Genomic DNA, 22,323 nt, shown 5'->3' with positions numbered 1-22,323 from the left:
GCATAATAACGGGGCTTATGGAGGAGATGCTTGCAAAGGGCTCGGAACGATTCTACGCAGGCGGCACGCACGCGGCTAAATGCTGGCTGCCCTTCCGTTCATTACACGGCCAGCGTTTAGCGAGCACCCCTGCGCAGGGGGCCTGTGCTGAGCGCTGTGGCGCAGCTGTGCAAACAGGCTTTCCTTCTGCATCTCAGAGCTAGGGCTCGACACAAACAAACCTAAACCCCAGTGTAGCACGACCTGCTGTGACGGAGTAAGGCCGGGGGGCTGCCCGGAGGAGGGCGCCTCTAAGCTGAGCAGGGCAGACAGTGGCTTGTCCACAGCTGCATCCCAAAGGCCTGGCCCAGGGCCTAACACACAGTAGGTGCTCAACTGAGCTTTGGGATATCTCTCTCCTGTCAGTCCTGGGTCGGTCCTGAGCAGCCCAGACAAGGGTGAGGCGGCCGGGACCAGCTGGACGCAGGGGCTGCGGGGAACGGCAGCTTCTGTGAGTGGACGCACACCAAGGCTGTTGCCTTGACCCTTGGTCTGTGTAGAGCCCAGCGTTCCTGCCAGAACCTCCAGGGAGAAGGAAGGAGGATGCGGCCCCCAGCCCCGGCTCCAGCCAACGCAAACACGGCCGCCCACGGGACAGGAAGCCGCCATGCAGCCGAAGCTCTAGAGACCTAGCGGCTTCGGGGCTCTGCAGCGGCCAGCAGGGTCCTCGTGATGTCCAGCCCCCACCCAGGCCAGGCCCCTCTGTCTCCTTGTCCCCTCTGCTCCCGCCATCCAGTCTCCTGGCGGCCCCGGGCTGTCCCCTTGACCTGAAAGATCCTTTGCTCCTTTGACAGCCCGCTACCCTAGAGATCTCAGGAAGGCCCGCTAACCATGTGTGTTCCCAGGGCATAAATCCTCATTCCCGTCATCCTGGGCTTAACCCGTCTCCTGGCAGACTGTGCCCCTAGGCCAGCAGGGCCGAGGCTCAGCTCAGGCTTTGGGCAGCCAGCTGAACAAAGGCACAGAGAAGGCCTGCACATGGCAGGCAGATCTGAGCCTGGTGAGGGGCCAGTCAAGAGCCCACCTGCCTTCCCCCTGCATCTATCTCCTCTCGGGGCTCAGTGCGCACCTGCTTGGGTTTTCCTGTCACTTCAGGAGCTTCTTAGAAATCCAAGGAAGTTTTCAAGTGAGAAAGGAGTTTCTCTCCACCCTCTCCAAAAGCCAAGGCGCAGACCAGCCTAACTCTGCAGATGATTGTTCTCACGTGAAGCACCGTCATACGGGACCCCGGGGTGTGCCAAGTACTGGCTGCGTGACCCCGAACAGCTGACCTTACTTTCAGAACCTCAGTTTCCCTGCATGTAGAAGAACTTGGGCTGGGCTGCGGTTCCGAGCACTAGGTGGGAACCCACGGAACTGTGTCTCTCATTCCCGATGACCAAGCACCTCCCCCAGCCTGCCCGCTTCCCCGGGCCTCCGTGGAGGGTGAGGAGCCGCCAGACCCTGCTGCTGCCTTTCATCCCAGACAGGAAGGCTCAGCTTGGCGACTCCGGGATTTGGAACAGATGTCTGCGAGATCACAGGGGGCTGGGAAAGCAGCGACCTCCATCCCGGAGCTGACCAGCCGCCTCTCCCTCCCCGGCCCCTCTCCCCGCTCCTTCAGAGGCCCCAGGCCAGAGCCAGCCACCCATCCTCCCCTCCCAAGAGCCCCCAAGGAGTGGGGGACCTGCAGGGGAGCCAGCAGAAGTGCCCCGAGGACCAGGGGGAGAGGACGGGGGCCTCGCTGGGAACACCCTGACGACAACCCCAGACCTCCTCTGCCCCCGGTATTATGCAATCCACAGCTCAGCACGGAGCAAACCGAAGCTGAATGGAACCCAAGATGGGCTCAGTCTGGGGTGGCTATGGGTCTCTGGGACCCCCAGTGCAGAAAGAGGACCCAGGGTCAGGACATCTTTTGGAAGCCAGCTCGGCGAGCGCTTCCTAATCCCTGGGTTGAGGCCACCCTCGGGGAAGCTCAGCCCTGAGCTGTTCTCAGCAGTGTGGCCTTGGCCACACACAAGGACTGTCACAGCTCCTGTAAGCACGTGGCCAACCTGAGCTCATGGAGCCTGCACGATGACCAGGGGGAGGTGGCCAATCTCAGCCCTATTTCACAGGGGAGGACACGGAGGCACCGAGAGGCGGCAGCACTCGCCCAGCAAGTGGCTGAGCCCTGCCTGCGTCCTAAGTTCATTTTGTGATATCTACTCCACTCTGTCCCCAGAGCAGGCCAATGAGATCCCAGGCTGGGACCAGATGCACAGGACCGAGGAGGGGACACTGGCATCCATTCATTCGGGCTTCCTTTCTCCACCCCTGAACATTCTGGAGCCCCTCCTATCCGCCTGGTGCCGCACCCGGTGATGGAAAGAACACTGGGTCAGGGCAAGGTGTGTGTGTTTGTGCATATGCGTGTGTTTGAGTGTGACTATACCTGTGTGTGAGTTTGAGTGAATGAGCAAGTGAGTATGTGTGGGTGTGTGAGTGTGAGGGTGAGTGTGTGACTGAGCAAATGCAAGTGAATGTGTGTGTGAATGGAGGGGTGAGTGTGCGGGTATGTGTGTGAGCATGTGGGTGAGTAAATGTGTGCGTCTAAGTCGACGTGTGATGGTGAGTGTGTGGACACGAGTGTGAGTATGGGCGCGTGAGTGGATGTGAGTGTGAGTAGGTGTGTGGGGATGAGTATGAGTACACGCGTGTGTGTGAGTGTCGAGGAGTGTGTGCACATGAATGTCGAGTACATGTGTGCAAGTGTATGAGTGTGAGTAGATGTGTGTGCACGTGTGAGTGTGACTACATGTATGTGGATAAGCATGTGAGTGAGTGTGAGTGAGCACACGGGTGTGCATAGATGTGTGCAGGTGAGTGAGTGGGAACAGATGTGTGTGGCTGAGCATGAGTGTGAGCCGATGTGTAGAGACAAGCATATGAGGGTGCACAGATGTGTGTGGATGAGCACACAAGTGTGAGTAGATGTACGTGAGTGTGTGAGTGTGCATAGATGTGTGTGGATGAGCAGACGTAGATAGCAGCAGTGTGAGTAGATGCATGTGAGTGTGTCTGAGTGTGTCTGAGTGTATAAGTGTGAGTAGATGTGTGTGGGTGCGAGCGTGAAGTTCCCTGTGGCTAAGGGTCCCAGGCAGAGCTCAGCAAGGTCACCCAGCCAGGCACAGGGCCCCGCTTGCGAACGCTCAGCTAAGGGGAGCTGCTCCCAAACCCCACCCCAAGATGCTTCCTGCCCTCCCACTTTGTCTGAGCCGGGAAAGAGCCTCTTGCCCACCCCTGGCTCCACTGACACAGGCAACACACCAGCCAGGCCCCCACCCTCTGTCATGGAACAGCATCTTCCCCCACAGCCCCCACCCTGTCCCAGATTCCTTCTCCAATGGTCTTGGGGTTCTGCCAGCCCTGTCCAGCCAGCTCCCCCAGACTCCCTCCCCACGCTGGTTTCCTGTCACCCGCTGGGCAGAGACCCCGCCCCATCTAGCAGTCCAGACAAGCCAGTGACAGTGACAAAAGCCCGGGGAGCTGCGCTGCTTGGGGGTGATAGCGCACAACTGGCCTGCTCTGCTGAGGGGCCCAGTGTCCCCACCCTCACCTCACTTCAATGTCATCTCCCAGTCCTCCCTGAAGCGCTGTCACCCAGGGTTGGAAGAGCCAATTCCATGGCTGGGTGGAGCTCGTGTAAAGGAATTTATGCTCGACCTTGGATATCCATGATTGCTTCTTTCCAGTCATTTAGCAGCTGTGTGCCTTTGGGCAAGACACTTAACCTCTCTGAGCCTCAATTTTCTCATCTGAAAACTGGGCATATGGTCCCATAACCCCTAACCCAAACTGCTTAGCTGTGGATGTGTTTTGGAATTCAGAATTGTTCAGGGTTTAGAGAGACGATGTAGTCCTTATACTACGGCTTGTGTGAACACCCCCAGCTGGGTTTGCTCCCCCCGAGGCTGTACTTAAATGAGATTTCAGTAGCAAAAACGTATGAATATTCATTCTAACTAGGATAAACAAGGTCTATAAATAGCCTTGGGTCGGATTTAGCAGCCAAAACGAATTACAAAAACACTTGAATTTTCAAAGTTTGGGGAGATTTCAAACCCACAGACAAGGGAGTGCAAACGGGTGGACCCCCACCCCAAAAAAAGGGCTGCAGGCAATAGATAAGATGTGGAGTTCAGGGTCTGGCACGTCTTGGGGCCCAGGGAGTACCTGGACCGGGCTGGACTCGAAGGGGAAGGGGATACTCCCATTTCCAAACGGGAGTGAAGGGCTGGGTTCAGACTCCAGATGCTGAGCCAGAGGGGCGGGAGGGGCGGGAGGGGCAGGACGGCCTGGCCGTCAAGCCCAGTCACCCAACAGCAAGCTTCGCTCCTGCTCAGGGGCTAAGCCTTCCCGGAGGTGAAGCCTTGTCTCCTAGCCCCAAGAACACACCCAGCACTGCCCACAGCCCCAGGGATTCATGAGCCCCCAGAGCCCCCACGATTAAGAGCTCCCGCCCCAGAGGGCGGACTAGTGCACCCCCGGGTGAGTCCCCCCTTGTCCCCCACAAGGCTCTGAGTCTAGGAGGCAGCAACCCCTTTGCAGCGCACGACCCTCAATCCAGACCCACAGCTCTGTAAAGGGCTCCGGGGAGGCTTCCCGCCCCTGCCAGCCCCCACGGGGCCACCCACCCGTCCTCCCTTCCCGTTACCCGGGAAGGCGGGCAGCGGGCACGGGCCGCGTCGGGTCTGCCGCCAAGCCGGGGCGCGCGGCGCCCCCCGACGGGCTGCGGTCCGGGGACGCGGCGGCGCTTACCCAGGCGGAGGGTGAGGTTGACCGAGGTGGGGTACTGCACGCCGAAGGCCATGGACGGGCTCTGCCACCAGGTGCTGTCGTCCTGGCTGTGGAAGTCGGTGAGGTAGGCGGCGTCGTGGCGGCGCCGGGGGTCGGCGGCGTCGCAGCGCTGGCACTGCGCCCCCGCGCCCGGCGCGCCCACGTGCGGGCAGAAGTCCTCGGGCGGGCGGCCGCACGTGTGCGAGGCCTCGGCGCGCCGGCCGAACGCCGCGTTCTCGAACACCGGCAGGCAGCGCTGCGGCCGCCCCGCGTCGTCGTAGCACGCGCCCATGCCCGCGCCCGCCGCCCGCGGCGCCAGCAGCGCCAGACCCAGCAGGAGCCCCGCCGCCGCCATGGCCCCCGGGCACCGACGCCCGCGCGCGCCCCGCTCTGCCCCGGCCGGCTGCGCCGCGGTGGGCGCCCACCCCCGCCTCCCTCCGCCCCTCCTCCGGGAGGCGGGTCCGGGTCCGGGGCGGGGCGGGGGTGAGGGGAGGGGCAGGGAGGGGCGGGGCGGGCGGGGCGGGCGGGGCCCCCACCTCGCGGCCGCGCGGTCCCTGGGCGCTCACCCCCACCTGCTGGACGTGCCCGGGAGTGCCCCAGCTGCCCCGGGGCCCTGCGGCGAGAGCCCGCTGCCAGGAGCCTCAGCGTCCTCATCTGTGAAATGGGACTGGTCACGACGCGGGGTCATTTGCCCTCTGTGCGGTGTCCGTGGCTGCTCAGAAGGTGGCAACGGCTCGCCGGGGTCTTGCCAAGGCCTAAGAGAGAGAGTCTTTCTGCCTAGTCCTTCCCATGGCAGCAGAGTCACCCAAGGCAGATTCGTGGGATGGCTCCTCGCCTTTCGGCCTCCCCATGACCTCTGAACAGTCCTCCCACGGGTCACGTCTGCCTGAGATATTTGTGACCAAGGGTACTGGTCTCGTCACAGTGTCCCCTCAGAGAGGCCTTCCTGGCCCACCCCTGATCGCTCTCCCCTTTGATTTACTCTCCATTTCCTAAAATTAGTAAATCAAGAGGGAAAAGCCATATGCTTAGATCAATAGATGGCAGGGGAAACACGGGAATTCCAGCAGCCCTTCCAGAAAACGCTAAGGAAAATGGAAATAAATGGTCTGACATGCGGAGCACTGTTTTCCAGCGCTGGCCTCTGCAGCGAGGGTCCCAGATGCAAACTAGGTCCTGCCAGGCGGAGGTCCTCGCTTGCAGTTTGGAGAGCAGAAGTGGGCGGGGAGCCATCTCCTGCCCTTCTGGTGGCCAGCGGGGTCACAGACGAGGACGGTTCCGGCAGCAGGGTGCTTCCAGTATCCCACTCTGCAGGGGCGGAGAGTCCTCTGTGGGCAGTGGTGGCAGCAGTGGGGTCTCAGTTCCTATTTCCGGCCCCCAGATTTGCACTTAGAGGGCGAGCTCCCAGAGGCTCCTGTGGTGGCAGCTTCCCAGGTAGGTCAGTTCTGCAGTGTCCTAGCTCTCAGCCCTTCCAGTCTTTCCAGCCATCCACGAGCACGTCATTCCTGCATTCAATCCTTCCTGTTGGAAATAGCTAAGCCCCTGCCAAGGGCTTGGCTCAGAGCCCAACGTGGAATGAGTGTGCGGAAAATTGCTGTCGCTGTAGTGAAGACAAGAGCCTACCCCTTGGGAGCTCTCCATCTGGTCGGAGAGGGAGATCATGCACGCCCCGGGAAACAGGCCGTGATGATGTTCCAAAGCTTGTTCTCACCTGGTTCATAAGACAGGTGTGGCCTCGTGTTTACAGTCATCTGTTCCTCGGCAAACCACGCTGCTGCCCACTGTGCCCCCAGCACAGTGATGGAGCAGGGACCCAGAGAAGAGTTAGACACCTCCCTCCCAGTGCCTCTCTATGCCCAGATGTCCATGAATGTCTTGGGGCTTGGGGGTGGGGGTGGGTCGGTGATGGCTAGCTCTGCCTAGAGTTGGAGAGTGCTTTCCAGAAGAGGTGACACGTAGACAGAGCTGTAAAGGATCAGTATAGGGAAGGGGAGGAGGCCCAGCAGGTGCAAAGGCTCATGGGTGCCTGGGGAGGGCAAGAGTGTCGTGTGTTTGCAGCTCAGGGTGGGGGGTTGGTCGCGGGGGAGACTGGAGCATGAAGTGGGGGGTAGGGGACACCTCGGGGATAAGCTGGGGCTTCAGCTTGCAGATGGTTCATGGGGACAGGGACTTCGTGTGGCTCACCCTGGCGTCCCCAGAGCCTGTGCTGAGTGTGGTCCGGGGAATGTTTGTGGGGTGAGCAGGAACAACATGCCCGGGAAAGCCTGATCCGACAGGAGTGGGCAGGAGATGATGGCTCCTTCGAGAGGTGGGTGTTCAGTGACCTTGCCTAGCTCCGGGACGAAGGGGCCATCCTGCCTCTGCTGACGACCTCAGCCCCACTCTCTCGTCCCAGGTTCCCACTTGCCTCCTGGTTTTCCCAGTTTCTCCTGCCTCAGATCCACATCCAGCTGTTCATGTTCGCCCAGGACCCACCACCAGGTGGCGACATTGGCCAGATGACAGGACTGGTCTCTCTCGCCCCCTGGCGGCCAAGGGCACCTTGGGCGGAGGTCCCCGTGCAGCTGGGGCCCAGGGACCAGAATAGTCACTTGGTCCAGGTGACAAATGGGTCCAACGTACAAATGGGAAAACTGAGGCTCAGAGAGGGGAAGTGGTCTGCTGAAAACACATGCACAGCGGGACATGACCAGGTCCCTCCCACCCCAGAATGGAAGTCAGGGAGGGACTGGGATCTATAGATGCTGGGAAGCCAAGTGTGGCCCCCCAAGTGCACCCACAAAGTCCCAGGATAACTGCCAAAATCTGCGTGACAAAGAGACAATGAACACCTCTGTGACCGCGGGAAAGGGACCTGGAATGAGCAGAACTGCGGACGTGACCATTTGGGACACTGGGCAGCACGGGGCCTGCTACTGTCAAACTAGAGAAGGCTCCGAGAGTTCCTTCCCAGCAGGACTCACCACGACCCCAGTAAAGGCAGCTGTGCCCTGCCCCCAGGGGATCCTCCGCACACACATGAAAGCAACCCAGTCTTCGCAGCCCACAGGAGTTATGGACCACCTAGCCTCGGTTTCCCTGCAGCTTAGACCTTTAACACCCAGTCCCACAATCTGCCCGTGATCCTAACCCATTGTCTTAGTGGTGGCAGGAAGCCTGGAAATGCTCTTTAGCAGCAGAGTCAGTTCCCTCCAGGAAAATGGATGGGGATGGAATCCAGGGGGCCAGCGTGGAGGTGGTGTGGGAGGAGGGGCCAGTATCTGTGTGGCTGACGGTGGGGGGGGGGGGGATATGCCTATGCTGGGGACCTGTGGAATCTCTGCAGAGGCCTGGCCTCCAGCTTGGGGCTCTGAGCAGAGGTGGCAGACTGCCCTCCCCGCAGCCCACCTACCAAGGGTTAAAACCTTCCAGGCAGAGAAAGGAGAAGAACCCTGTCCTGATTTGCTTAATGAACGCTAATTAAAAAGACAGAAGATAGCAGATCCCTTCAGGACAAAGATGAAAGGCCTGTTAATTAAATCTGGGGAGATGGGGCCAGGACCCCCTGATCCCACCTGACAGCCCCACAGCCTCCTTGGAGCCCAGGGTTGGGACACTAGCAGAAGGGGAAAAGCAGCCCCCTTCCCCAGCCTTGAGGCCCCACCTGGTGGGTCCTGCCCCTCTGGGTTTTCCCTATCCGGACAGCACGAGCATTGGCCTAGGTGACTTCCCACAATGCCCTGTCTGGCTCCAAGGCCCTGAAAGCCTGCGCTCTCTATCTGTATGCCTGGGCCTCAGTCTTCCCTTCTGTTAGGTGGGGAGACGCTACCTGCTCAGCAGTGAGACAGACAAGGCATGAAGTCAGAACTGGGGGTCTGCCAAGGCTATATGGGGAAGTTTAGTGACTGGCTACAGCTGGATCCCCACGACCCTACTGCCAGGCCCAAGCCCATGTGTCTGTGCTGTGATCACCCTCCAGGGCACCATCCTGTACCTCTGAACAAGGACAATGTGGCCTTCACAGAGGTTTCCTGGGAGCCGGGCCCAGGCTAAGTGCACCACTTGCATAGGGAAGTGTAGGCAGTGGGCTGTCCCACTCATGGGGCTCCCCAAGGGGTTAGGGAGACGGACAGTGACCCGGGAAACAAACAGTGAATTAGGCAGCGACAGGTCCCTGATAAGAGCCACAAAGGAAACAGATGAGGGAAGGGGATGAACTCTGAGAGGGGGTGAGTTTAGTTAGGGTAATCAGGGAAGGCTTCTCAGAGGAGGTGCGAGATCAGTGGAGACTGGCAAGATGGGTTGGGAGGCGGGGTAGGGAGGGAGGGCACCCACTGATGGGAGGTGACAGGGGACCCCCTCAGCTGTCACCAGCACAGAGCATCCTCTCCCTGGAGTTAACAAGTTCAGACAGGCCGAGGGACATGGCTGGCCTCGGGCATGTCACCACTCAGTCTAGCAGCAGTCTCACGACCCTGCCCCCTGCACTGTGCCCAGCCAGGGCCCAGGATGAGTCGGTCCTAGGTCCCCTTCAAATGGAGGGGACCCAAGAGGACAAAGAATGTCCTCCTCTGGGTGGTCCAGGGGCCAGAGGGCGGGGCTGGAGAGGAGGCTCTGAGGACAGACATTTACTGGGTCCATACGCTAAGCCCTGGGGACAGAATGATGAGTGATGGCAAAACTGCCCCTACATTTGGGGGATCCAGATGATAAACCGGTGATTATAACAGAGGAGAGCCAGTTAAAGCCCTGGGCTGGAGAGGCCAGGGGAGGCTTTCTGGAGGAGGTGGGGGTCTCCGCTGAGAGCTAGACAGGAGATGGCCAGGAAAGGGGGGTGGGGGTGAGCATTCCAGGAGAGGGGACAGAGTATGAAAGGCTCCGAGGCAAAACGGTGAGGAACTGAAGGGTGCTCAGTGTGGCCGGAGGTGGGAGTTCGAGAAGAGGCTGGGGGGGATGGCCGAGGTGGGAGCCGGCCGGCCGTTGGCCGAAGAGCTCTCATTTCCCCTGGGGCTGCGGGCGCCCATGGGAGGGTGGGGACAGAGATGACACGGAGCAGGGCTGGTTTTGGGAAGTCTTTCCTGGCTGTAGCAGGTCGTGTGGTGGGCTGCGGGGAAAGGATCTGGAAGCTTCCATACGAGGCAGGAAGAGAGGGGGGTGGCCTGGACAGGAGCGGGAGCCGGACGACTCTGGGCTGGGCGGGGGAGGTCTCTGGCTGGGGAGGGGCGCCAGGCTGAGAAAGACGCCCAGGGAGATGGGAAGGTCAATTTTAAGTGCTCAAAGTATGTGTCCCAAAGGTCACCTGAGAGAGGCATCCGAGAGGCCAGAATCTTCTCCCTGCTTGTCCCCTCCCTCACTATGTGTCCTTGGACAAGTCCTTTCCCCTCTCTGGCCCTCAAGATTCCCACCTGTATCCTGCCTAGAAGGTGGCCTAGAATGGCCTCTGAGCCCGTCTGGAGTGGCTTCCCCTCCCTAAACCTCTCGCAGGGGCCCAGGTTGTCCCCTCCCCAGTGAGAGACTCCCTAGACCCAACCTCTGGCCCTTACCATGTCTGGTTCCCATTTTCTCTGAGTACCCACGGTCCGGAGGGGCGCCCATGGGTCTGGGACTCCCTGAGGAAATGCCCATGGCCAGGTCCACGCAGACTGGCCTGAGTGGTCCCGGTGTCCAGACACTCCCCACAGAGCCGAAGTGTGCGGTGTGCTACTCACGAAGGGCCCAGCCGGGGATACCAGGGCCATGGAACCCATCCTATGGGGAGATTAAATATCCGAGCTGCCCCCCAGTAAGGTTTCTTGTCTGTCTGCCCCCACCCCAGACCAGGGGCTCCTAAAGGGGAGGCAGGAAGGGGTCTCACTCATACCCCAGGCAGGTGGCAGAGTGGTTGGTCACAGAATTGTCCAGTGAGCGAATGAAGGGTGATGAGGGAGGGATAAATAAATCCAGAAAAAGTGAGAGATGAGCGTACCTGCCACCCTTTCCCGTTGGCCGCTCCGTTCTGGCCACACCGGCCTCCTTCCCAGAGACAGAGCTCATTCCCACCACACGTGTTTGCAGCTGCCTTTCCTTGTGCCTGGAGCACTGTTCCCGGAGAGCTGGGCATCCCTCCCTGCCCAGCCCCTGCACGGAGAGGCCACCCAGACCTCCGGACTCTCCCCTGTGCTTCCTGCCTAGGCACACTATGTTACGTTCGTCTCTAACCGTCGCCACGCCTGAGACGGCGTATTGGTACTTGCTTGTTTTTCTGTGGTCTGTCTCCTCCCTTAGACTGTGAGGTCCCTGAGGGCGGGGGGCTGTGCTGCCCTCCGCCGTCTGGCTCCGCGCCCAACACCTACACGTGTGGGATGAATAAATGGAGACACGGTACCCATACGGCGCAAGGCAGCAGAGCAGGGCCCAGAGTCCCTCGGCAGAATGACCGGCTCTGTGTAGACGCTGGTCCTCACCCAGGGTTCCCACTGCAGGGAAGCTGTCCTCAAACAGTAATCTCATTTCTGAGCTCTTTTTGCTGAGGACAAGGAAACAGCAATTACAAGTCAGCAGCAGAACCCAGCCAGGATGGAAAAGGCACAGGAAAGCAACACTGCCCTCCAGCTGCCCTAGGGATTCTGAGTCAGCGCCGTGAGCACCACTGGGGCCATGCTGGGACCCCCCCAAGACTGAGATGGACCCCGTCCATCCCCAGGACCTGTCACGACCCTGCAGGGGCTCCCACGGCCCTTGGGTAAAGGCAGCCTCTTGGGCTTCAGCTCCTCAAATCCCAGAACTCCTGCCTCACTGGCCAGCATCTTCCAGATGCTCAGATATGCCAGGTTCCCTCCTACCCCAGGACATTTGCATCTGCCAGTCCCTCTGCCTGAAATGCTCTCTGCCTCATCTCACCGGCTTGATTCTTGCTCCTCCTCTTGGCCTCAGGGTCAGGATAATGTCGATTCCTAAGGAAACCCTCCCTGGTGCTCCATTCCCAATTTCATAGCACTTCGAACTCTCATTATTAGTTTCCTGTCCTTCGTTCCTACTAGACTCCCAAGCCCAGAGGATAAGAATCCTACAGTTTCCTGCTCTGTCCCTGACCCACACCCCAGGCAGGACATAGACCAGATGGTCCCTAAGTGGTGTGGAGTGAGAGAACAAGAGAGCAAGTGAGGGGAGGAAATCGGGTGCAGGGAGGAACGGAGGACGGATAGAAAGTAGGAAGGAAATGCGGAGACAGAAGCTGGCTGCCAGGCCCAGACTCCGCTGGCTTCCCTCTCCCGGCACGCTGGTGCTTTAAGTGGGTGAAGGCCAGGGCAGGGAAGGAGCTGGCAGGCCCATGACAGGGAAGTGATCTACTAGTGCGCCTCACCCTTCACGTGGCTTTATTTTGAAAACGTGAACTTTACAAATGTCAGGGAAAGGTGGGATTCTCAGCCTGGGACCGCTGAGAAGCCAATTAGCATTCCCGGTGCTGTGCTAATGGGGCTGTACCTGGACTGTGGGAAATTTATGCCGCCTGCTGGGGCCGATGCAGAAGCCAAGGCGGGAGGGTCTGAAACATAAAGCGGCAAGACTGCCAAATCTGTGCCTCCCCAATGAGGACCTGGGCCACTGTGGGGACGCCCGGAGGACAGGGAGGCAGGTAGGGTCACCCCCACGTGTGGTGGAGGCTATGGGGGTTGGGCAGGGTTAGAGGACCTCCGGCTGCTGCACCCTGGGAGGGGTCACCCCTCGGCCTCCCTCCAGGGGGCCAGGCCCTATCCCTGAGTGCGTGACTAGGAAGGTCGTTCTGATTCCTCTTCACGGGGTCCGGTTGGGGAGAGACAAGAGGTTGCGGGCGCAGAGACCAAGGGTCAGGGAAGCAACGTCGCTCAGCTGGGAGGGGCAGGCTGGACTTGAATTTGGTTCTCTTGGACTATCAGCAGCCTCCTTACTGGCCTGCCCCCGCATCTCCCAGTTTCCAGGACAAACCTCATTCGGGATGGCCCGCAGCATCAGGGTCCGGGCTCTTCCGCGTCCGGACAACCATCCAGGAGCACCTGGGGAGTACGGCGTGGGCCCGCGGAGCACCGACACAAGCTGTTCCCTCTGCCGGAACGAGCCTGCTCCACAGGGTATTGTCTGTGCCCAGCCCCAGCAGGGAAATTTGTCTCCTGGACAGACTACCCTTTCTTTGCAAATCACCCTTCATGCAATGCCATGTCACGGGGTTGTGCTGGGAGCTGTTAGGCTTCCGTTCGGATCTGGGTGTGGGTGAGTGTGTGGTATGTACGGTGTGTGTGTGTGGGGGGGTGCGTGTGAGTGTGTGTGTGTGGATGTTGGGCGGGATGTGGTACACATGTGTGCGTGTGACTGTGTGTTGTGGAGGGTAGGATGGGGCGAAACAGGCCAGGAGCACTGGCGGGGTGCTGGGGCCTGTCCCCGAGGGGCCCAGGAGGAAGCACTCTAGGCCATTGCCGTCGTGGGTGCAGGAGCCCATGTGGCCGCCCCAGAGAGGCTGCCGAGGCTCCGCCGGACACGGGTCCTCAGGGCTCTCCAGCTGTCCTCCCACAGACTGAGGTCCTGTCCTTCAGAAGATGCAGAGGCCTGGGACACCACTGGGGATCAGTGACAACCCCGGGGCCTGGCCTCTGATGCCTCCTGTTGTCCCCAGAACGGAGCTCTGCTGAGAGCAGGGACTCCGCTCACCCTAAGTGCCTGGGCAGCCGCTGCGCCTGGAGGGGCTGCCCGGCCTTGCGCCCTGAGCCATGTGTGTCAGGCCTGCTCCATCCTTGGAGTGACCGTCACCCCCACTCTCAGAGGAGGAGGCCAGGCTGGGGGACAGCAGACTCACCCGGGCACCCGGAGCTCCGAGGGGCAGGTGCTTAATTTCGAGAACGTGGTTCAACTCCAAAGCAGAAGCGAGGCTTGGCCAACAGCATGGGGTTTCCGTGGGAGCACCAGGCCGGGGAGCGCAAGTCGTGAGTCTGCCGTGCTGTCCAGATGCAGAAAAACGAGGACACCAGGCCTCCCGGGTCCCCCGCGGGCAAGCGGCGAAAGGCTCGGGCTCGGGTCCCGAGCAGGGATGCCATGGTCTGGTGGTTGGCAGAGGGCGGGCAGAGCAGCCTGCCAAACGGAGGCCCCTCAATAATAGGGAGTGACCGGCACGTCTGCTCCCTGTCCCAGCCAGGGGACAGGCTCTGCCTTCATAACGCGTGATCGATGGGCCTAATATGGGACTGGAGACGGCGGGCTGGCAGCCCCGGCCCGGCCTGCCGGCTGCCATTTGCCCATATATTTATTTATTTATGCATTCTCCTCCGTGGCAAAAGCCCAAAGACAATAAAAGAAATTGAATTGCATATCAGATGGGACATCAGAGGGAGATACGGCCATAAATCGCGCCGTATTTATTCCATAAATATCAGCGCCTCCCGAATAGCCAGTGCCCGTGATGAAGTTATAATCAGGAATCTGGTCCCAGGATGCCCGCCACCGGCCCCTCCCCCACTAGACAAACAGGCCGGGTCCCCCAAATAAATAACCGCTTCCTCAGGCCACCTGCCCCCGCCGACGCAGGCATCTGCTCGCCCGGGCCGCCTGCTCCCGGAGCAAGGAGCGGGGTCTCTGGGAAAGGGCAGAGGGGGTGGATGGCACTTGGGTGTCCCCAGGCCCAGAGGGAAGTCACCTTCTCCAGCTCCTGTGTCCCCACCTGCCCATCTACACCCCACCAGCACCTGGCTGGAGCCACATTCTTCCTCTCTTTCTCTCCAGTTCCCTGCCCCCTTATCCAGGGTATAATTTACATTTGGTAAAATGCACAAATTAGTATATGGCTTGTGTCTTCTCGTGTCCCCTCCCTGTCGCTGGTGCTCCTCCACAGGAAGCTGCTATGCTATCCCCTGAGGTCACTTTGCGGGTTCTAGAATTTCAGAAAAAGACAGTCATATAACCTGGCCTGTTCCTCGTTTGCTTGACATCGACACCCAGGACAGCCGCTCACGTCATTGTGTGCATAAGGGGCTCGTCCTTTCTCCTGGCTGTGTGGTGTTCCTCGGGCGTCCACACTCCAATCTGTTCGTCCGTTCTCCTGTGGGTGGACATCTGGGCTGCTTCTAAGCTGCTGTGAATGTCTTTGCGTGTGTCTTTCTGGGGATATGAAAACTCGTTTCTGGAGTATGTGGCTGGGCGTGGAGTGGGAGGGTCCTGGGCTGGAGGTATGTTTAGCGGGAAGCGCCGAGATGGTCTTCAGAGAGGCTGCACTGTTTTATATGCCCACAGGATTGTGCGAGTCCCCGTTGTTCCAGGTTTGTGCCAACACTTGGCTTTGTCTTGTCTTTAATTTTGGCCATTCTGCTGAATTTGTCTTGAGATCTCTTTGTGGTTTTATTTTTATTTTTTAAGATTTTATTTGTTTATTTGACAGACTGAGAAGAGAGCACAAGCAAGGGGAGAAGTAGAGGCAGAGGGAGAAGCAGGCTCCCCACTGAGCAGGGAGCCCAAGGCGGGGATCGATCCCAGGATCCTGAGATCATGACCTGAGCCAAAGGCGGAGGCTTAACTTACTGAGCCACCCAGGCGCCCCCTCTTGGTGGTTTTGATTTGTTTTCTCCACCACCAATTGTTACCTAGATGACTGCATTGGCCCCTCCCCACCCACCCACCCACCCTCTCCCCCCACAGGGTCCCTGGCTGGCCCTGGCCCCTGCAGGACCCCCTGTACCCAGCAGCCAGAGGGACCCTGCTGTCCAGTCAAGACCCACCTCTGATGGAAACCCTCCCGTAGCTTTCCAGCCCGCTGAGACTGAAAGCTGAGGCCCTGGGGGGGCTCTCCTCCAGCTCTCGGCTCCCCCACACTGGCTCCGTGCAGTGCCCCTCGTCCCGCCTCCAGACGCCCTGTGTCACCTTCTCAGGGCCCTCCGCCCACCTCCTCCTGGTGTCCCCCAGCACTCTCTGCACTTGTCACCTGTCTGTTCCCTGATAGCAGCTCTCAGGGGACTGGACCCGGGTTTTGTTCATGGTTTCATCCCGGGGGCCTAGGTCAGTGCCTGGCCCAGAACAGCGGCTCCACCCGTGTTGGCTGAACAAAGGAAGCGAGTCCGTGGCGGGTACCGTGGCGTTTCCCCAGAGCCGCTTTTTTAAAAACGAAGGTGAAATTGACACACCGTGGAACTAAGCGTGTGAACCTGTGGAATCTGGTGGCGGATCTCGCATTCGCATCGCTTTGCCTCCACCATCCCGGTCTTGTTCCAGACGACAGCTGGTTTGGACGGGGCCTCACCAGCCTCCGAGGGGACCCGGATAGTCTTCACTTTCTCTCTCAACATCTGAACGTCTCTGAGGTTCTTTCTAGCTCCCTCCCAGCTCTCGGTCACCCTGGGTCCCTGAACTTCCTCTTCTCCAGTTAACAGACTGTCGGACGGACCGAGTGTCCCCCCTTGACGGTTGGCCGATGGCTGGCGGCGGCTCCCTCCGAGCTGAGTGCTCAGCATCCCTCCGGGGGCGCGATGGAGAGGCCAGGGTTGGGGGCGGGGGGGTGGGAAGCAGCCAGCTGGGGTTTCCCTGTACCCCCACCCCCACCCACTAGCCACTCTGCCTGGGCCCTCAGGTGCCCTGGAGGTGGGACAGCCCCGGGCAAACCTCGGCTCTGCCATCCCACGCCGCTGCCCGTCTCCCCCATGCCCCCGGGCTCCCTCTTCAGCCCGCAAGAATCTTTCCTTTCCTTTGGCTAATAACTAAAGGGAGGAAGACCCAATTTATTTGGCAGCAAATAAAGAGCTGCCATGATTAAGCCAGGGGGGCGGGGGGAGAAAGTTTAAAGGAGGAAAAATATCTTGGGTAATGCCATCTCCTGCGTCTTTATATTCGGAAACGGATCGTTCTGGACGCGGGCAGAAGGCCTGATTTAATATCCTCGTGGAAAATACTGCACCTGATCCAATTACCACGGGAATCTTGATACAGTCAGCAGTCAAGATGAAAGATTCAGAGGCGCTCACCACAGGAGTAAACACAGAGACCGAATTACCCCGACTCCTCTGGGGGCAGATAAGCGGCTCGGGTCGCGGTGAGGGCACCTTGGGCCAGGCTGGGGGGCTCGACTGAGGCCAACTTGCTGCCGTTGGCTGCCAGGGCCATGCTGGTCTGTCCCAAGGCAGCCCGCCAAGCTGTCCTCTGGCCTGTGGGAGCCCCTGGGTCGCGACCCCTGTGTGGCAGGTCAGGGACCATGTGGAGGGGCGTCCCCACACCGTGCCTGTGGTGCCGCTGGGCCCTGGAGGTCCTCCTTGATGCCCAGCCCCTCCCCCTGCTACGCTTGCCACTCCTGACCAACTGTCCCTGTGCCCTCCTGGTCCAGTCTCCAGGCCCCCAGGATGGCTCAGCTCCGCAGTGTGGACCCCTGCAGCAGCCCCTTTCTGTTCGCCCTGTCTCATCCTGCCATCCTCCCTGACACAGGGCTTAACAAACACGAGTCTAACTGCCTCCTCTGCGCTCAGATCCCTCATTGGCCTCCAGAGGTTCTTAGGAGGAAGTCCAAAGTCAGGACACACCTCCAGGGCTGCACGCATCTCCTTCCCCTGCTCCCACCTGGCCTCCCTGGTCCCCAGAATGGTCCAGTTCTCCCCTTACGTGCACCCGGAGCCCTGTGCTTTGCTGCACAACACTGGCCATGACTCTGATGATGGGACCAGGCGAGCCCTGAGTACTGCGCAACCATCTCCCCTGCGGGGTTCCAGCTGCACACATGTCGTGGGCCTGCTGCGTCTGTCCTGTGCAGGATGCGCAGCCTTGGGTGAAGGTCTAGACTCCCTGAGTTCGGGGGTGTGGGCGGATCCAGCAAGATGCTGATGGACAGAAGGGTGATAAGGAGCCAAAGCTCCACGCCAGGTTCTGCAGGGCCGAGCGCCAGCTCCGCGTCTCAGTAGCTTCATCTGTGAAATGGGTCGTTAGGGCAATTACACCCATAAAACACCTACGTCCCTGGCATTTAACGAACCCGGTAGCAGGGTTACCTTGCTCGGGACCTCCACCACCTCCTGCACATCACTAGAGCTCCAGGAGACATTCTCCCCAGGGATGGGGAGCCGCTTAAAGCAGACCTGTGGTCAAAGCCTGGGTCAAAGCCCGAAGTGCTTCCCTCCAGAGCCAGACATTAGCCCATTCACTACAAACCTGTGACCACAGCTGAGTCTGGGACCTCTAGAACCCACCTCTTGGGAAGGGATTGCCCCCACCTGACCCCTGCCAGGGGAGTATGCGGGAGGTTATGTTTTGAATGGGGTCAGGGGAATATCCTCCCCGAGGGGACTGACTCCCTGGAGGGGCCTCTGGGCACTATTACCCGGATGATGCCTTTGGTATTTATTTATTCATTTTAAAGATTTATTTTTTGTCAGAGAGAAGGAGCACAAGTAGGCAGAGTGGCCCACAGAGGCAGGGAGAGAAGCAGGCTCCCCGAGCCCGACACGGAACTCGATCCCAGGACCCTGGGATCATGACCTGAGCCAAAGGCAGAGGCTTAACCCACTGAGCCACCCAGGTGCCTCAATGACTTTGATTTTGAAACACTAACATTTGAGTCATGAATGTTACCCACGCCCAAACACGGTTCTTTCTTGAGCCTTCAAGTTTGCTTCAAGTTCACTTTCTTGAGCCCACTTCAAGTTCAGGGGGCAAGCGTGCCAGGGGAAGGGACTGGGCATCCAGGAGGACCTCCAGGGCCCAGCAGTACCACGGGCAAGGAGCCTTGAGCCACTTGACGTGGCTCACTCTTCTATTCTGTTTACACATTTATAAACTTTGCACATGGACAATCCCCTTTAAGGGCAATTTGATTACTGCTTGGTCCAAGTTACAAACCCAGTTAACCCGGCTCCTTTAAACACTTGAAACTGCGGGAATGCCGTGGACGCGCTCTTTCTTCTGCCTGAGAATCCAGCCCCTCCCTCCACCAACCTGGGTACACACTGGTCCACGGCGTTTTGTAAACGAGGGAGCCGTCCCGCACCGCTTCCAAACTTCTGAATGGCGCAACTCCAAACCCCAAGTCTAAATCAAGCATGCGCGTCCCCATTTTCAAGTCCAGCTGCGAGGCTGGGCTTTTTCCTTTACAATCAGCCGGACGCTCCTCCCCAAAGCTGAACCCTGCACCCACTTAAGACAGCGCTAGCAATAGTACTGTTTTGATTCTCCTGAACGTGTCTATTCTTCATTCGAACCCTTCTTGGGGCCGAGAGAGGCTTGCCTGGTGGGGGAGCGATTTTCCCATACCCGGGGGTCTGGGGGCTGCTTTCTCAGCTGGCCGAAAGTCTGAAGGACTGCCGTGGTCTGGCCCAGGGCACCCACTTTCCCGGCCGCCACCTCCAGGAAGCTGGGCCCAGTGCTGGACTCCCAGGGGCCCCCCAGGCTGGCCGGGATGCCCCAGGGTGCTCCCCTCGGTCCTCATTCTTCTCTCTGCTCACGCCCCCCACACCCCAGTTATGGGATTCAACTAATCAGTTTACGGATCCGTTCATATTCCTCCTCTCAGCTAGGACCTCCACCATGGAGGACACTTAATGACAGTCAATTGGATTCCCTGGGCTTCCCAGGGCTTTTGTCACACTTCTGAGGTCACCTCAAGGACGGGCATGGGGTGGGGGAGGCGGGTGGGGCGGAGGCATGGCCAGCTCCCCGGATGAGGTGTCAGTGGGAGTGGCCAGGAGGAGCGGTGGTCTCTCGGAGGGCTCCAGGGCCACCGGCTGCTCCAAACTCCCCACCTTTGCAGAAGCCACACTAGACGCTGGGAGAGCTCAGAGAAGGGAGACCCTGGGGCTGGTGCAGCCGTACGTTTCCTGCTGAGCGCTGTAGGGACACTGATGGCTCTCTGATTCAGTGGGTCTTAGTGCTCCCTCCTGGGCTGCTCCACGTTCCCTCCCTGCAGAGGCTCAGGGGAGGGCTGTGCTGTCCAGGACGGTGTTGGCATTTTCTTCTTGAGCTCAACAAGCCCACGAAGACAGTAACCAGTATCTGGTCAGTACCGGGGCTCAGACAGGTTAAGTAACTTGCCCAAAGTCACACAGCTTAGAAAGGGTAGAGCTGGGGTTTGCACTCAGGTACCTCTGAACCTCAGCCCCCGCACCCCCGTGTCCTGGCCCCGGTGCGATCCCTCGCCAAGGCCTTGGGACCCCAAACGTGGGCTTGAGCTGGACAGGACAGAGGCAGCAGGAGGAGGCGGCCGTCACTGAGATTTTTTCCAGAGCGGGGAGGATTCCCTCTATCTCCGATCACTCCCTTCTTAATTATTTCACCACCAGGAATCTGGGAGAATCAGATCTGCTGTGAAGACGGATTCTCTCTGATAAAAGCCGCAGCAGGCAACCCGAGCTGGCTGCCCCATGGCGGGAGCACCTGCCAGTGCCCGGGCCTGCAGGGGCAGCCCCCAGGGGAAGGCGGGGCGGGCTGGGTTGGGGGCCTCCCTCCAGCCTCCCCTCCCTCCCCGCCAGCACCAGCGGTGGCCGGGGAAGGTTGTCTTGGTAACTCGGGCTGAGCAGCCGCTCATCCTCTTGCTGGGATTTCTCTCCTGGTGATGAAAGGCTCAGGGAGGAGAGGGGAGGCAGAGCCAGCCCAGCACCCTCCTTCCGAGAGGGGCCGCCGACTTAATAAGTGATGCTGCTTTTCTGCAGGAAACCTTAACCACAGGTGCTCGCGATGCGGCGGGAGTCTGGGAAGCCAGGCCCGGGGCAGGGGCGAGGGTCTTCCTGAAGTCTGGACCCCGTGGGGAAAGCTGGCGGGTCCCAAACACTGTCCCAGATGGGGGCAGAGTCTCCGAAAGCCCCAAGGTGGGCTTACGGCTCTGGAGGGTGGGGCAGGCAGCCTCTAAGAGGGGGGACAGCAGCCCAATGGTATGCTCAGCGCTGGTTGGCCTGAGTCCCCTCCACTCCAGGCTGGTAGCCTTTCCCTCCCCAGTGCCAGGGGAGTGATGAAGGAGGGATTGAAGGGGGTTGAATGAGGTGATGCTGTGAAAGCCCTTCGTGCTGGGGGACAGACAGCCCCACCCAGATGCACCGGTGTCACCCTTACCACGGATGCGGGGGATGGCCACACGCCAGCCGGAACCCGATGTCCACCCCGAGAGCCCTGCCTGGCGGGACACTGACCAGCTTCTTTTTCCCTCTTTCTCCTTTTTTTCTAACCAGCTTGCAGAATTGCAAAAGCTTGGACTCAGGAGGAGGGACAGAAGGGAAACTGGCCACGCTGGGCTCCCGGACAGGAGCATGTCACCCTCCCCTTTCGCGGATGCAGCCACGCGAGCCCAGGGAGGTGCCGTGACTTGTCCTGGGCCACCAGCCTCCTGGGTCTTCACCAGCAGAAGTGGTGGCTGGAGGTGGGGGTGAGAGTCCACGGGGCCCTCAGCTCCTCAGCTCCACCCTCTGCTCAGAGAGACCCTCGAATCCCCCCATAGTGAGGACGGCTTCACAGTAGAACACCCACCCCCTCTATGCGCAGCCCACAGGCCGAGGCCGCCTCTCTGGGAAGTGACCGAGTCAGAGGCCAAACCCCATCTTGCCACTGTCTGTCGCCCGAGACACCGATCCGTGGCCCGAGTGTCAAGAGTGTTGTAAGCACGGAGCCGGGGACGAGAACTGGTCTGCTGGGAAGGGGTGAGTAGGCCGGGGCCAGAGAAGGGGCAGGGTCCCGGAGACATTTTCTGTAGCTGTTTCTTCCTCACCAAGGTGCAGGAGACCTGGGACGTCCCCCCAAATCCTCAGTAACGTCGCCGACAAGATGGCTTGTGTCCTCCCTGCCGGTCAGAAGAGTGAATTTAGTGAGTACTCACCGCGTGGCCGGCTCTAGGCTAACTTCACGTTGTGGGGGAAAGTTATGTCCATTTTACAGATGAGGTAAGTGAGGCTCAGAGAGGCACAGACTCCTGCTGTCTCCGGTGGTCCTTCCAAGGGCAGGTGCCAGTCCAGGATTTCAGGGCAAGTGAAGGAAGTGCTCCCCGGAGAAGCCGATCAGGGATGGAGAAAGCAGGACAGAGAAGGGATAGGTCAACAAAGGTGTGGTTTCAGGCGATGTCCTGGACTCAGGCTGAGACGCTGGGGTGTAGACTGTACATTGGTGCTCGTCCCATCCCGACACCGGAGGGGGCTTTCATACCCGCTTGTGAGCCAATGTCCACAGACAGACAATGGGGTCAGGAAAAGGGATTCACAGGACCCGGTCGGGACACCAAGGTCTCCACCACACTTGCTCTAAGTCACGCATCTGGCAAGTGACAGAGCTGGGATTTGAATCCGGCTGTGCCCCCACCAGGCCCTGGGATTGTAACCGCCGCCCCGCCCCGCCTTTCCCGGAGCTGGAGCTCTGGCTTCCCTCGGGGGCGTCTCCCTGAATCTCCTGCCCTCTCCCTGGGAAGCCGAATATTTTGGTGTCGAGGTGACACAGGCATACATTGCTTGCTTCATTATACCATGTGTTGTGCTGTGCTCTGCTACACGGCCTCGCCACAAAATACAGCACCGTGTCTCATGTATTATTTATACAACGGGACTCTTGGTGGGGGCACGAGGG

General features: G+C 59.7%; 1 protein-coding gene across 2 annotated transcripts in view; it reads right to left on the bottom strand.

Annotated features, from left to right (window-relative positions):
* Positions 1-5,232, bottom strand: part of LAMC3 (laminin subunit gamma 3) — a 55,323-nt gene extending 50,091 nt beyond the window's left edge. For both annotated transcript variants that reach the window (XM_082695977.1, XM_082695978.1), the window contains exon 1: positions 4,822-5,232. In XM_082695977.1, coding sequence (XP_082552103.1) covers positions 4,822-5,194 — 373 coding nt within the window. In that variant the 5' untranslated portion in view covers positions 5,195-5,232. The remainder of the gene's footprint in view (positions 1-4,821) is intronic.
* Positions 5,233-22,323: the final 17,091 nt, after the last annotated feature.

Source organism: Mustela nivalis, assembly GCF_964662115.1.
Source record: "Mustela nivalis genome assembly, chromosome: 13".
NCBI lineage: Eukaryota > Metazoa > Chordata > Mammalia > Carnivora > Mustelidae > Mustela > Mustela nivalis.
The sequence above is the reverse complement of the archived record's forward strand: the minus strand, read 5'-3'. Positions and strand labels throughout refer to the sequence as shown.